Raw genomic sequence first — 15,024 nt, 5'->3', positions numbered from 1 at the left:
CAGGAGGCCGGAAGTGTGTGCGTCCGGCGGAAGTACTCCTCTTGCACGCGTCCGCCAGGCTGGGACCCTCAGGTAGGCGGGGACGCTGCATCGGAACTTCGGGACCTGCTGCCGGGCGGAGGCGCATACGGGACCCCGAGGGCTTGAGGAGGTTGTCCCGCTTCTGGTCTGGGAGGGCCGGAAGAGTTTCGGGGGTGGCGGGTTCACGGCGATCTCTGGTGGCAGCGCGGGCCTGGTCGAGGCCGGCCGCCGCGGGACCCATTGCAGGAGCTTCAGGTTCCCCCGTGGAGTTGGGATTTGAGGCCGCGACCAGAGCTGCTCGCTGACCGCGTCCAAATGATTGAGGTCCAAACGCTGCTCACTTCCAGCCGGGAAAACGCGTGCTCTCCGCCCTTACCTTTTCTGTGCTGCTGGGTTTGACAGTTTCCCTCAAGGCGTGTCCGGGTGCGGCGTTATCCTCAGTAACACCCTCGGCCTCACTAGGAGAAACCTCAGAAAGGCTGCCAGAGGCGCCGTCGAGAGAGGAAACGGGTTTCTCCTCCTGCTCCCCCGCCCCCAAGATGTCTTGCTAGAAAGAGAGGGGTGTGTTTAGGCTGCTCAAGTGGAAGTTATCTGGACTGCTTTAGGCCAAGATTCTATATAGTACATAAAACTATTTGTTAATGGTTTCCCTTTTCCCAGCCGATTCCACCCCCAGGTGGTTTGCACTTTGAGCCTTTTGTAGTCCTGATGAACAATTTCGCTTTCTTCAAGTTTATGACACTTGGAACTTCAAGGATTGGAGGTTTATGCATTTTGAGACTGGTCAGCACTGTGCAGAGTTCAGAGTACTGAGAGACAGGTGAGCATGAATCAGTACCTTCCACTCCAGATTACAGCTTTTGAGAGCCATTTCTGCAGTTTCGGTAAAAGGTGCACCACCCTTATGGAATACTAGGTGGTGCCAGCGAGTTCATCTTTCTGGGATAAATCTCAACTCATGTAGCATCAGGTGAAGGCTTTTAAAGTGCCTCCACCGTCCCTGAAATTTATTTAGAATAGCTTTACCTCCTTAAAATATGTTGTGCTTGTATACACTCATCCAGTTATCGAATATCCATTCAATATTAAGTGCTGAGGAGGCTAAGAGAGGAATCATACTCATTTTCTGCTCTCAGAGAGTTTACAGCCTGGAGAGAAAGACAAATAAACGTGCTGTAATGAAACATATAATTCAAGGCAGAAATAAGTACTAAATAGAGAATAAGATGCAGTGGAAGAAGCAATCAATTCTTATTATTCATTTACTGATTATTCGTCCAGTACTGTCTGTCTGCCCAGCATTATGCTAGATGCTGGCATGTAAAGAAAAGTAAAATCCCTACTCTCAAATAACTCACAACTAGTGATTGGGAGGGAACCAAGGAAGGCATTCTGGAGAAGGTGAAACTTGAGCTAGACCTTGAAGAAAGGATGACCTGGGCTTGGTGGGTAGGAAAAAATGCAGGCTCAAAGGAGAAGGATGAAAGTGCATGACATGTTTTGAAACAGCAAGTAGTTGAGCCTGGTTAATTAAGCCTGGAAAGATACTTTCAGTTTTATCTTGGGTTTACCTTGACTTTTACTGGGAAATTCAACAGATTTAAAAGTAAAATTTAATTGTGTATTTCCGGGAGAAATTATGCATGAAGCATAGCTATAATGAATTACATTTCTGTCTAACTTATTGTACATGAAACTATTATACATGAAATATAGCTATAATAAATTACATTTCTGGTCATAATGTAGCTCGTTTATAATTTACATATCGTTAATGATCATAGATGATTTAAGCCAATTGTAAAAGGTAAACAGTAGTAATCTTTTAAAAAAACTGATTTCATGTATCTTGAATATAATGTAAGGAATCCTCTTCATTGAAGTTCACATGTCAAATCATCTGTTAATGATTATGTGTGGGGAAATTTTAAATGCTTTAATAAGTTACCCTAGGATTTAGATTTTGATGAATGATTATACCTAGTATTAAGCAAAATGTGTTTCATGAAAGGAATTTAAGTTTTAATTTTTATAAATGGAAAACCTAAATACTATAAATGTTAAGGTAAATGCATACAGTATTAATATACCAAAATCAGTAGCTTTTCTACACCAGATGTAATCAGAAATTGTTCCCTATTCTCAATATTAACAAAAAATACAAAATATCTGAGAATAGCCAATGTTCAAGGCCTTTGGGAATAAAACAATACTTTTCTTTTCAAACTAAGGATCATAAAAGAAAGTCTAGGTAAATGGAGAGATGTATTGCTTGATGGGAAGATTCGAATTTCAAGGATATAGATTTTCTCTGTATTAGTCTCTAATTTTAATGTAATCCCTGTTGAAAATTTCAATTGAATTTTTAAGGGAACTTGACAAACTGATCTTAAATTCATCTAGAAGAGAAAATGCACAAGAATAGCTAAGAATTATTGGGAAAAAAAAAAAACCCACGATAATAAAGGCAACTCCTTATCAGTTATCAGTGTACACCAGTTCTAAAGCCATAATAATTAAAATAGTGAGATAATGTCTTAGGACTAGATCGTTATCAATGAAAGAGACTTGAGTCTGTTTCTATTGAATCTTCATTAAAGGTGGTATAAATACTGACTAATACACAGTGTTGGGATTGTTGGCTATCCGTTTAAAAGAAAGTAAAAGACTTCATAGCATTAACAAAAGAAGTTGGTGGCTTAAAGAGCTAAATGTAAAAAAAATATAATCTGGGGCCCGCCCGGTGGCGTAGTGGTTAAGTTCACACTTTCCGCTTCAGCCCGAGGTTCGCCGGTTCAGATCCTGGGCATGGAGCTACTAACTGCTCATCAGGCCATGCTGAGGCGGCGTCCCACATAGAAGAGCTACAACTCTACAACTACGATATACAACTATGTACTGGGGCTTTGGGGAGGAAAAAAAAGGAAAAAAATATATATATATATAATCTGTAAAAGTCTTAGAATACAAAATAGTATATTTTTCAAAATCTCGAGATGGTTAGGGCCTGCCTTCATGGGTTACAAAACTAAGAAGACTTAAAGGAGAAGACAGATTTGGCCATTAAAAATAATTTATCGTGGCCAAAAACACCGTAAATAAAATTTAAAGTCTGGAGGCAAAAGATAATATTTGCAACACAACTACAAAAGCGTCATATCCATAAAACAGAGAAAGATAATCCAGTAGAAAAATGGGCACATTTCGCAAGAAGAAATTCATATCAAAAGTTGTTCATGCCCACAACTTATTAGGTAAGTGCACGAGACCAACGAGATAATAGGAGGAGTGTTCTGAGTCTTCGAGCATACTTATTAAGAATGAAAAGGGGACCGGCCCCTGGCGTAGTGGTTAAGTGCGCGCGCTCCGCTGCTGGCGTGATTTGGATCCCTGGCATGCACCGCTTGGCCTGTCGGGCCATGCTGTGGCAATGTCCCATATAAAGTGGAGGAAGATGGGCTCGGATGTTAGCCCAGGGCCAGTCTTCCTCAGCAAAAAAAGAGGAGGATAGGCATGGATGTTAGCTCAGGGCTGATCTTTCTCATAAAAAAAAAAAAAAGAATGAAAAGGAATGTTATAATGAATCTTTTTGTAAAGCAAAGTCACACCTGATCTATTTATTTTTTTGTGAGGAAGATCAGCCCTGTGCTAACATCTGCCAATCCTCCTCTTTTTTTTTTTTTTTTTTTGCTGAGGAAGACTGGCCCTGGGCTAACATCCGTGCCCATCTTCCTCCACTTTATATGAGATGCCGCCACAGCATGGCTTGCCAAGCAGTGTGTGATTGCACACCCGGGATCCGAACCGGCAAACCCCAGGCCGCCACAGCAGAGCAAACGCACTTAACCGCTTGCGCCACCGGGCCGGCCCCTGATCTATTTCTTTATAAATCTATTTCTGTATTTTCATCTATCAAATTTGTTTAAAGTAAGATAGACCAATAGTGAAGACTTCTAATTAATTTGTCAAGTCAGTTAAGAAGACTGCCAGGCATTTTTTGTGAGGTGTTACTACTATATGAGTTTAAACTTTTATATCTAAATTGAGATTTTCTTCAAACAACTATCTTTCCCACACCTGTAGCTCAGAAAGAGTATAGCCTATTTTAAGTTGCACTGGTGTGTTGAATCATTTCAAATAACCAAATATATGTTGTATGTGGGTTTACTGTTCTCCTTAGAGATTAAAATGGCTTCCAGAGGAAAGACAGAGACAAGCAAATTGAAGCAGAATTTAGAAGAGCAGTTAGATAGACTGATGCAGCAATTACAAGATCTGGAGGAATGCAGGTAATAGTATAATTGTATACTGCCATGCTGTAAAATGGCTTTTTTTCTACAGCTAGATTACAAGCTCTGTGGGTGCGGGCCCGTGTGTGATTTTGGTTTCCCCTGTAGCATTCTTCACAGTGCTTTGTCTGTTCAAGAAATAAAGTCAGTGCAGGCTTTGGAGTCATATAGGCTGAGATGTGAAAGTCTTTTGTGTAATTAAAGTGAGTGTGAACTTGGGCAAAATACTTAACCTGCTTAAGTTTCCATTTCCTCCAGTGTGAAGTGGAAATACTAACACCTACCTTGTCTTAAGTATTTAAAATAACCCTGCCGGGCCGGCCCCGTGGCTTAGCAGTTAAGTGCGCGCGCTGTGATGCTGGCAGCCTGGGTTCAGATCCCGGGCGTGCACTGATGCACCGCTTCTCTGGCCATGCTGAGGCCGAGTCCCAAATACAGCAACTAGAAGGATGTGCAACTATGACATACAACTATCTACTGGGGCTTTCGGGTAAAAAATAAATAAATAAAATTAAAAGATAAAAAAATAAAATAGCCCTGCCTGGTATCAAGCTGAGAAGGTACTACTTGAACTTTTTCAGCCTTAACTGCTCAAAGGACCAAGGCTGTTCTTTTTTAACAACCTTGAAAGGCTGTTGTAGATATTATAAATGAAGGGGCCAATACAATGCTTGGCCCAGAGTAGGTGCTCGATAAATGGTAGCTGTTGTTATTTGTAGTAAATGTTTAATAAATGGCTTGTTTGATTGGTGAATAAAAATAGCCTCTTACTCAGATGGCATGTACTGCATTGCTGTTGTGTTTTGAGGTGTACAAAATTTTACCTACCATTAATGATAATGATGATTATAATAACAGCTATTTATCAAGTACATATTATATGCCAAGCACTTTCCATATTTCATTTAATGTTTTTAGTAACCCTAGAAGGTAGGTACTCTCATTATCTGCAGCTTATAGATAAAGAAACTGAGGCTTGGCTATGTTAAATATCTTGCCCAAGGTTATACCATTGATTCATAGACTGCTTAAAAGGAAGTTATTATGTAGTTTGTTAAGTGTGCTTCATTTTGGGAAAAGAAAAATGTTTATCAAAGTTACCTCACTGTAGGAAAACACCCATACTACTAATATCTGAACACATCCATCATTAGCATTTTGATATTTCCTTTCAGCCTTTTGCCCCCAAGATATTTTTTGTAAATATATGTATCTGAAGTCTTAGTGTATAAATACTACAATTGCTTTTTTCACTTGGAACTTTATATTTTTCTATATTATGTTCACTGTACTTCAGAGAGGAACTTGATACAGATGAATATGAAGAAACCAAAAAGGAAACTCTGGAGCAACTAAGTGAATTTAATGATTCACTGAAGAAAATTATGTCTGGAAATATGACTTTGGTAGATGAACTAAGTGGAATGCAACTGGTAAGCATAATTGACTTACCCTGGTGACACAGGGTATTTTTTTCTTTTCTTTTTTTTTTTTTTTTTTTTGGTAAGTATATTTAAGATAGAAAATGTTCTGTTTTTTGGCTTTACCTTCTAGATGAGTGTCTACTTATGGATAAAACAGCATATGCTTCCAGATCTTCATTTAATTATGTATTTGACTCCAGTGACATGCACAGAAATAGCAAATGGAAACTAAAATTGTAACAGTGTTTGATGAACAGAGACCTATTAATAGTTAAAGACCCATCAATCAATTATTGCAATATCTGTATTCTTGTATTTCTAGGCTATCCAGGCAGCTATCAGTCAGGCCTTTAAAACCCCAGAGGTCATTAGATTGTTTGCAAAGAAACAACCAGGTCAGCTTCGGACAAGGTTAGCAGAGGTAAAGTTTCTTTAAATTGACCCAATTGCTTTGTGTATTTCTTTTCTCAGCCCAAGAATTTGTTCATTATGTTGTTCTAAAGTTTAAAGATTGGGCAGTTGACAATGTACACCACCAAGAGTGAATCCTAATGAAAACTATGGGCTTGGGTGATTACGATGTGTCAGTGTAGGTTCATCAGTTGTAACAAATATACCACTCTGGTGGGGGATGTTTATAATGGGGAGGCTATGCATGAGTGGGGGTGAGCCTTATGTGGGAAATCTCTGTACCTTTCCTTCAATTTACTATGAACCTGATACTGCTCTAAAAAGTAGTCTATTAAAAAAAAAAATTGGTCAGTTGATTTTAGAACCACAACCCACAGTTTTCTGACAAAAATTAGTCCTTTGAGCAATTATTGTTGATAACGATATGTAGCGTTTTAAACAACATATGGCAGTTTAAATTGCTACTGACTGCTTCTACTTGGACCCCACCTTTAAAAAAATTTTACCATTTACTTTTGGAGCCCTGAGTTGAAATCCCACCTAGAATTCATTAGCAGCATTGCTTTATGCATGTGTGGCCTTTCGCATCTAAGAATTTCAAACATCGTTATAAACCTGATACTTTAGGAAATCTGTTTATAGACTTCAATGTAATTAGGGCATTAACAAGTTATTTGCAACCACTGGTAATTCAGTAGCATAGGGATTAAGAGTATGGACTTGGGTCAGACTGGATTTGTATCCCTGCTCCACTATGGAGGTATGTGACCTTGGGGAAGTTATTTTATTCAACCTCTTTGTGCCTCAATTTCCCCATCTGTAAAAAGGTGATAATGATAGTTCCTACCTCCTACGGTTGTTAGAGGATTAAATGAAATAATATGTGTAGGGCCGGCCCCATGGCTTAGCTGTTCAGTGCTCGCGCTCCCCTACTGGTGGTCCGGGTTCGGATCCCGGACGCGCACCGAAGCACTGCTTCTCGGGCCATGCTGAGGCCATGTCCCACATACAACAACTAGAAGGATGTGCAACTATGACATATAGCTATCTACTGGGGCTTTGGGGAGAAAAAGGGAAAAAAAGGAGGAGGATTGGCAATAGATGTTAGCTCGGAGCCAGTCTTCCTCAGCAAAAAGAGGAGGATTAGCATGGATGTTAGCTGAGGGCTGATGTTCCTCACAAAAAAAATAAATAAATAAAAATAAAAGAAATAATATGTGTAAAGCACATATTATGTGTAATATGTGTAAAGCACATAGAATAGTACTAATGCATAGTACATGCTATCAGTGTTTCTGGTGGTAGAGTTCCACCACCAGAACTTGGGTAGAGTTAACCGGAGTTCCAGGAGATCTGATACCAGTTATCTCATTCAAGCCTGTAGACAACACTTCAGTTCAGTGAAATGAGCTCTTAGAGGATAGCTCCTCTCCAAAGGAAGCTGTTGACCTACTAATTCCTCAGTAGAGTTTATAACTGACAGTGGTTATGATTAGCATTAAGATTTATTAGAACTGTGTAGTAGCATTTCTATCATGTTTGCCTTGAATTGTTTCTGTAGTTTTTTATAATATTAATCAGCTAGAGGATTTTTTTTTTAAGAGATAGATCTGAAAAGCTGAATTTTATGCATAGAATGTTTTTAACTTAAATACCACATGCTTTGCGTTCATCCATTCTAGATGGATAGAGATCTCATGGTAGGAAAGCTGGAAAGAGACTTGTACACTCAACAGAAAGTGGAGATACTAACAGCTCTCAGGAAACTTGGAGAGAAGGTACCTGCATTTAATTTAATATATTAGCTATAAAGAAAAAGTATGAAGTATTTGGTACAGAAATTCTTCATCTGTGATCTAGTTTGTGGTTCTGAGACATTCTTAATGGTGGTTCTTAGAACCCCATGGTAACATTTGAAACCACTCCACTGGGCTTTGGTTTGTTTTGTTTAGCTGACTGCAGATGATGAGGCCTTCCTGTCAGCCAATGCAGGTGCTATACTCAGCCAGTTTGAGAAAGTCTCGACAGACCTTGGTGAGTACCTTCGTATTTCTGAAAGCTGGACATGAATTACTACTCCAGATTGGCAGATAGCATGGATGAGGTAACATGATGGCCTTTTCTTGAGTTTAGAGGTAAAACCAGAATTGTTTTCTGTATAAATCCCGTTTATGGGGTTTATTTCCCAATACTTTTTAATTAAAATAATTAAATTAATATAGCCTAATGTTTATCAGCACAATGTTAATATAAAAGTAAACTAAAATTTTACATATTCTGTTTCGTACCTAAAGCTAGAGTAAGGATTTATAACCAATAAATCACCCTGTGTAGCTGAGTTGTTTGTGCAGGGGGAAGGAATTTGGGATGGCAGTGGGAAGGTTTAGGGGTAATGCACTGATAATAGAAGCTAATTTTATTTTCTATTTCAATATCTATGTGATAGATTTTCCCCTTCTTTACCTGGCACTGTAAATGCATTTGAAATAACCTTTTTGTTTATTGTGTGTCTTTCTCCTTAGGTTCTGGAGACAAAGTTCTTGCTTTGGCAAGTTTTGAGGTTGAAAAAACAAAAAAATGACATGGTGTGGAAGCTTGGGACATTGGTCACATTCTTGTTTTAACTGGTATTTTTCTTCTGGGGATTTTGAGTCATTGCAAAGAAATCAAGAGATTCTTGAAATGTATTAATAACCTAAGAAGAGGTGATAGGAAAACATACTTGTGGCTCCTGTTTATGCCCTTCATCGTTGTATTTTGTGTAGGGCTACCTGCTTGAGTGATCCTGGACTTGTTGGAGAGACTCACTGTAACTTTTTCATTATGGTTTGTCTGTTTAAGGGAGAGAGGGCAGAAAACAGAGTTTCTCTGCCTGTTTTTATTACGGCTCCTTGTTTTTAAGTGCTGATAGTAAATGAAAAGATGTGAATTAATGATTTTTTTCTGCTCATAATTTATCCCCACTTGCTGGAGTGAATGTGTAGCAACATCAGTAGACCTCATGTGTGTTCACAGAATTTGAGAGTTCTAAGTGATCTTAGAAATCATTTTCATTTTACAAACAAGGAAACTGAGGCTCAAAAAGAGCAAGTGACTTGCTTAAAGTTGCATGAGAGACAGAGCTAGGGATAAGACTCGGGCATCCTGACTCTCAGTTTAGTGTCCATTTGAATTTTATTTCTTTATTCTGTGCTGTTTTACAAAAATAATTAACACATTTGTGCAAGTCCATGTTTATGAAAATTCGATGTCCTAACAAAAAGCTGTCACTAAGGGACCATTCCCCAGCCTGTAAGCTCTTCGTATGAATGGGGCCCATTGTATCTCTGAGTTTTGAGCTTGGAACAATGGGAGCCCTGTTGAGAGTCTCCTGAAGTAACTTAACCTCCTGCGTTGTTTCACCAGGGAAGCAATTGGAAGTGGCAGCTAGAGGCCCTCCCTGTGTGTGACCTCTTTGCTGAAACCCAGAGGATGGTGACTGGAAACTACTATTTACTCTTCAGTTTTTGGAGAAACAAAAATAAGTTATGAGGAAAAGCAGGTTTCTCTCCTGAGTGTTTACATGTCTCTGCATGCTCAAATATACGGATTTCCCCATTGTCACATATGTTAGCTTATTTCCTAGGCTCTGGCCACTTTATATTCTTTCATGTATTTCTCAGTATTCTTTTTCTTTGCACTTTATACAAATTAAAAACATTTTTAAAGCTTATTGTATACTGTAAACTCTATTAGGTGCTCTGTCAACTGAACAAATTAGGGGACCTCAGCTACATTAATGCCTTATTTGAAAGTTTTAATGGGTAATTTTTTATATATTGATTTATGATAGTCAAAAACTCATTGAAATTGTGACAAACCAAGAAAAAGCAAATTACCTACTATTCATCTAGGGCTTTATGGTCAATCATCATTATTTCATTATTCTATGTTTTTTTTTTAATCGAAGTGAAATTCACATAACAAAATTCACAATTCAGTGGCATTTAGTACATTTACAGTGTTGTGCAACCATCACCACCATCTAGTTTCAAAACATTTTCATCACCCCCAAAGGAGACCCCATACCCATTAAGCAGTCACTTCCCATTCTCTCTTTCCAGCCCTCCAGCAATCACTCATCTACTTTCTGTTTCTAAAGATTTACCTATTCTGGATATTTCATATAAATGGAATCATACAGTATCTGACCTGTTGTGTCTGGCTTCTTTTACTTAGAGTAATATTGTCAAGGATAATTCACATTGTAGCATGTATCAGTACTTCATTCCTTTTAATGGCTGAAAATATTCACTTGCATGAATACCACATTGTGTTTATCCATTTATCTCTTGATGAGATAATCTCTTGAGGAACATTGGGTTTTTTCCACTTTTTGGCTATTGTAAATAGTGTTGCTGTGAACATTTGTGTATAAATATTTGTTTAAATACTTGTTTTCAATTCTTTGGGGTATATACCTTAGAATGGAATTGCTATTTTTTAAGCCATAGCAAGAATCCCCCTTCCCCTCCAGTAGTAGGACAAGGAAAATTAGGAATATTTTGTATTTGAAAGGGGCCTAGATGAATCTGGAGTCCTTAATTTTGGTTTCCCTTAAATTTTCTATAAGACCAACATCAGTGAAATGTTTTGTCATTAATCACATTCATGTATTCATTTTATAAGTAATGATTGGTACTCAATTTAAATTAATCTTCCTTTAAAAATGGCCAGATTTGCAGTGCCTGGCAAGATGCTGTCAGTCATGGCCGTGTGACCTTTGGTAGGTTACTTAATCTTTTTGAGCCTCATTTTCCTCTTCTGTTCAGTGGGGATAATAGAACCTACCTACCACAAGATTACTGTGTATTCCCCTCTCTTCCTTCACACAGAAAGAAGTTTTTTCATTGGAGCTAATCCACCATTTAACAATTCTTTCTAGGGCCATATGATATATTTTGTTTCACAAATTTGGTATTTAATTCAGAAAAATAATTTGAAAAAATGAATAATTTGAAAATTCTGTACAACTATAGTTATTAAATGACTTTCAAACTATGTTTCCTGTTCATACTTGGCTATATTTCTAGTTTTTTAGACCTCTTTGGAGGTCTCAGAGTGCAATAACTAATGCTAAGGCAGCTAACTTTCTGACACCTTTGGGTCAAGCTAATATTTTAATGAAAAGATGTCTTGCATTTTTCAAAGAACTGGGGTTGAAGCGGAAGTAAATTCCTGTGAGCAAGTGTCCAGCTGGGCTGTTTAATGAAATCTAATAATTTAAAACGATTCCTATAGTTCAGCGTTTTGTTTTGTTTTTATCTTGTGAGTGGTAAGGTAGGTATTCTAGGTGGGTGGTAGAGGAAGAAACCAAGCAATAGAATGAGTTGTTCCCAGGAAGGAGTTGGAGTTGAGACAGATGGATTGTTAACTTTGATTGTTAGCCCTTTCATTGACGACACTCAGCCAAAGAATAGTCATCTTAGGCAAAATAAAAGACTGCAAATCCACCATTGGAATGGTATCTTATTGCAGTGAATGATGGATAGTTTGAAATTATTACATAAAAAATAAACCTAGACCATTTTGCCTAGAGCTTTTCACCCACTTTCCTGTTCATTTTTTTTCTTATTCTATTCATTACTAAGACCAAAGAATGCTCTCCTTTTCCTCTCAAAATGTTTTCCAGCATTAATATGTAAATTAAAACTGTCAGCATTCCCACAGACCCCCATGAACAAACTGTAATTGCTTCCAGTCTGTCTGGCCCTGGGATTATAAAGATTTAGAAACTGGAGAAACTAGTGTTTAATATTTTCATTAAGTTGCAAAAAGCAGGTTAAAAATATGGCTCGTCTAGAATATTCACCTAGTATATGTCCTTTTGACATCCTAACTCACTTTGTATTTGAAATCCCTCTTCCTGTTCACACTAATAGAAGAGTGGAGAGAATATAGTGCTGAAAGGGCCTCAAACAGAAGGGGTCTGCGATGTTCTCAAGAGTCCACAATGGAGAGTCCATGCTGTTCCAAGCAGAGGACCAGGAAAGTTGAGAGGTTTGAGGCTGTCAGTTGGAAGCTTCCTAATGCTTGGTTGTTTTCCTCTGAGAAGATCACATTCCTTACAGCCTCAGACGATGGACTACAATTAAAAATAACTAAATAAGTAAAAATTTATTTACTATAAAGGAGGTCAGTGAGAACCATCAATTTTCTTTTGAGTTAAAGAAGAGGAAGATAATGCTGGTAAGGGTTCTTTCCAAGATTATGTATCAGCCACAGATCCTCTGCCCCCAACTCTGGAAACTGTGACTGTGAACTTTTGAAGCCTTCCCACAAGAACCTCTGACTTTGTATTACAGTCGTAATTTCAATACATGGGTTAAGAGCTTAAGTTATCTTAATTATGTCTATTTCTTCTAAAATGTCTTAGTAGGTCAGGTACTATTTTTTGTTACTGCTCAATTGTCATATTACATGGGGCTGTTCTTTCCTGTAAGAGGAGTTTAATGATTTTTTTTTTTTTTTTTTGGCTGTGAACCAGGTGTGAAAACCTGGTTCCTTTAGGCCTGGCATTACTCCTCCAATACTTATAAACCAGGCTGAGTTGAAAACTGAGGCAGTTACCCTCAATGATAATCAAAGAGATAGGTAATTTAGGTAAAAGCAAATATTTGGCATGGATTAGATCATAACTGATTGCCTTGACCCTATGATTTGACCATGCTCTTAGAAAATGTGGTGCTTTTACAACTTCATCTTATTAAAAAAAATAAATAACTTTGTTAACATCTCAAATTTCCCATCAAGTTTATTCTAGGTCTTGGTAAATTATACCTTAAATTTGGTCTATAAAGCTCTGAGCTTATACTCATTTATTTAAATATTTTGTTTCATATTTACTCAGGAAAGGAACGTTTGTACTTTTGGAGCAAACAGGGAAACTCAGTCCCTTAGCCTCAGCCTTGTGGCATTTCTTTTCATCTTGTGTTCCAGAAGTATGAGTGGTTTATTCCTCTGCAAGAAAATACTCTGAGCAAGACTCCATATAAAGGAGTACATAATAGACACCTAAATCCACTTTCCGTTCTCAGAAAGGAAAGTGTGGACTCTGTCTTTAACTTATGAGCTTGGAGGAGAAGTGAGGGATGTGAGCGTGTGCTCACTCATGTGCATGGCTCTCTTCTGGGAGTCTGACTGGAGCGGTGGCACGTCTACTCCCACGAGGCACTTGTGACCTCCCACAGTGCTACTTGCCAGAGTGGGAGGTTGATTGTGCCAGGTTAATTTTGTTAACAATCAAAGCACTGGACAAATTGTGTACACTAGGCCCTTTCGGTTTGAAAAATTCAAAATGTGCTTTTCTCTGATGGGGATTAGTTCTTAAAATTGAAGAGAAGAAAACATGTTTTGGAAAAATCTTAACAATAATTACTATGTGGGAGCAAGGAAGGTTTCTATCTGCTACCTCTTCTGATTGTAATGTCATTTTTTTCTTTCATCAGACATTTACTGAGTGCTGATACATGTCAGACATATTGGCTCTTTTTTGTTAAATTTTCTAAAATGGATATTGGGTAGAGTTTTTTTTTTTAATAAGACTTTTAAGTGTTTATGTAATTAATAGAGGTTTAGATATCCAGCTGCATCATCAAGAGGTTTATTTTACAATGATAAAATTGTGTTTTAAATAGACCTAACGATAAAAAAGAAAAGATATGTTACTCTATCATAGTTAGCTGGGTCCTTAGAAACGTTATTTCAGATGTGTAAAGAATCTTATGCTTGGAAATAATCCAATTTGATCTAAATGATCTCTTCATCTATAATTTTTTACCTCATCTTTTTTTTTTTTTTTTTTATGAGGAAGATCAGTCCTGAGCTAACATCCATGCCAGTCCTCCTCTTTTTGCTGAGGAAGACTGGCCCTTGGCTAACATCTGTGCCCATCTTCCTCCACTTTTAGATGGGACGCCACCACAGCATGGCCTGACAAGCCGTGCATCCGTGCGTGCCAGTGATCCGAACCCGGGCCTCCAGCAGCGGAGCGCGTGCACTTAACCGCTACGCCACAGGGCCAGCCCCCTTACCTCATCTTTTAATCACTTTGTAAACTGCATATATCATTAAAATATTTATGTTATTAAATTGTTTTGGAGACTGTTAAATGGAGAGGAAGTTGGAATATTCCTGTAAGGGAGGAAAAATATCTTTCCTCTACCCTTTTATGTTCTTGACTGGGACCCTTATAACAAAAGACAGATTAACAAGGGAGAAACATTAACAAATTTATTTAGTGTAAGTTTTATGTGACATGGGAAACTGCATAAGGAAATCAAGACCCAGAGAAACAGTTTTTATGCTAGGTTTGATGAAGAGTGGAAAGTCCTGGAAAGATGTGATAGGACAAAGGCAAGCTAAGTGTAGTAGACTGAAGGAATCAGCAAGGCCTGTTTGTTCACATTCCTCTCTATGTCCCTTGTCTTCAGAGGTAAGAATGCTCCTTTCCTCTGGGTATAGGGAGGGCACTTCTCAAATGAGAGCTTTATGACCTGCTTCAGGGGAAGGTCAAAAGTCCTTTCTGCACATGCCATTTCTCAAATTCCTTCAGCTTAAAATATTCAATACGCCAAGGTGCCAAACTTTGGGGTAGCAGGTCCTGAACCCCATTGCTCCATTTCTAGTCCTAATTCTGCTACTTTTATACTTAATTTTTGTCCCATTTTATCAAGTTGCCTTTCAAATATTCATGTAGATATTTTGTGAAGAATGGCTATTAAATGTATAAATTGCTGGGGCCGGCCCGGTGGCGCAAGTGGTTAAGTGCGCGCGCTCCGCTGCGGCGGCCCGGGGTTCGCTGGTTCGGATCCCGGGCGCGCACCGACGCACTGCTTGGC

The 15,024-nt window shown here is 38.4% G+C and overlaps 1 protein-coding gene across 1 annotated transcript; it reads left to right on the top strand.

Moving 5' to 3' along the window:
• Positions 1 to 114: 114 nt before the first annotated feature.
• Positions 115 to 8,806, top strand: LZIC (leucine zipper and CTNNBIP1 domain containing). The gene is made up of 7 exons (XM_058552852.1): positions 115 to 841; positions 4,202 to 4,310; positions 5,608 to 5,743; positions 6,057 to 6,155; positions 7,828 to 7,923; positions 8,098 to 8,179; positions 8,668 to 8,806. The coding sequence occupies exons 2-7, from the start codon at positions 4,210 to 4,212 to the stop codon at positions 8,724 to 8,726; spliced, it is 573 nt and encodes a 190-aa protein (XP_058408835.1). The 5' UTR covers positions 115 to 841; positions 4,202 to 4,209; the 3' UTR covers positions 8,727 to 8,806.
• The last annotated feature ends 6,218 nt before the right edge of the window (positions 8,807 to 15,024 follow it).

The sequence above is a fragment of the Diceros bicornis genome, chromosome 13, assembly GCF_020826845.1.
Source record: "Diceros bicornis minor isolate mBicDic1 chromosome 13, mDicBic1.mat.cur, whole genome shotgun sequence".
Lineage (NCBI taxonomy): Eukaryota > Metazoa > Chordata > Mammalia > Perissodactyla > Rhinocerotidae > Diceros > Diceros bicornis.
This window is presented reverse-complemented; position numbering and strand designations above follow the sequence as displayed.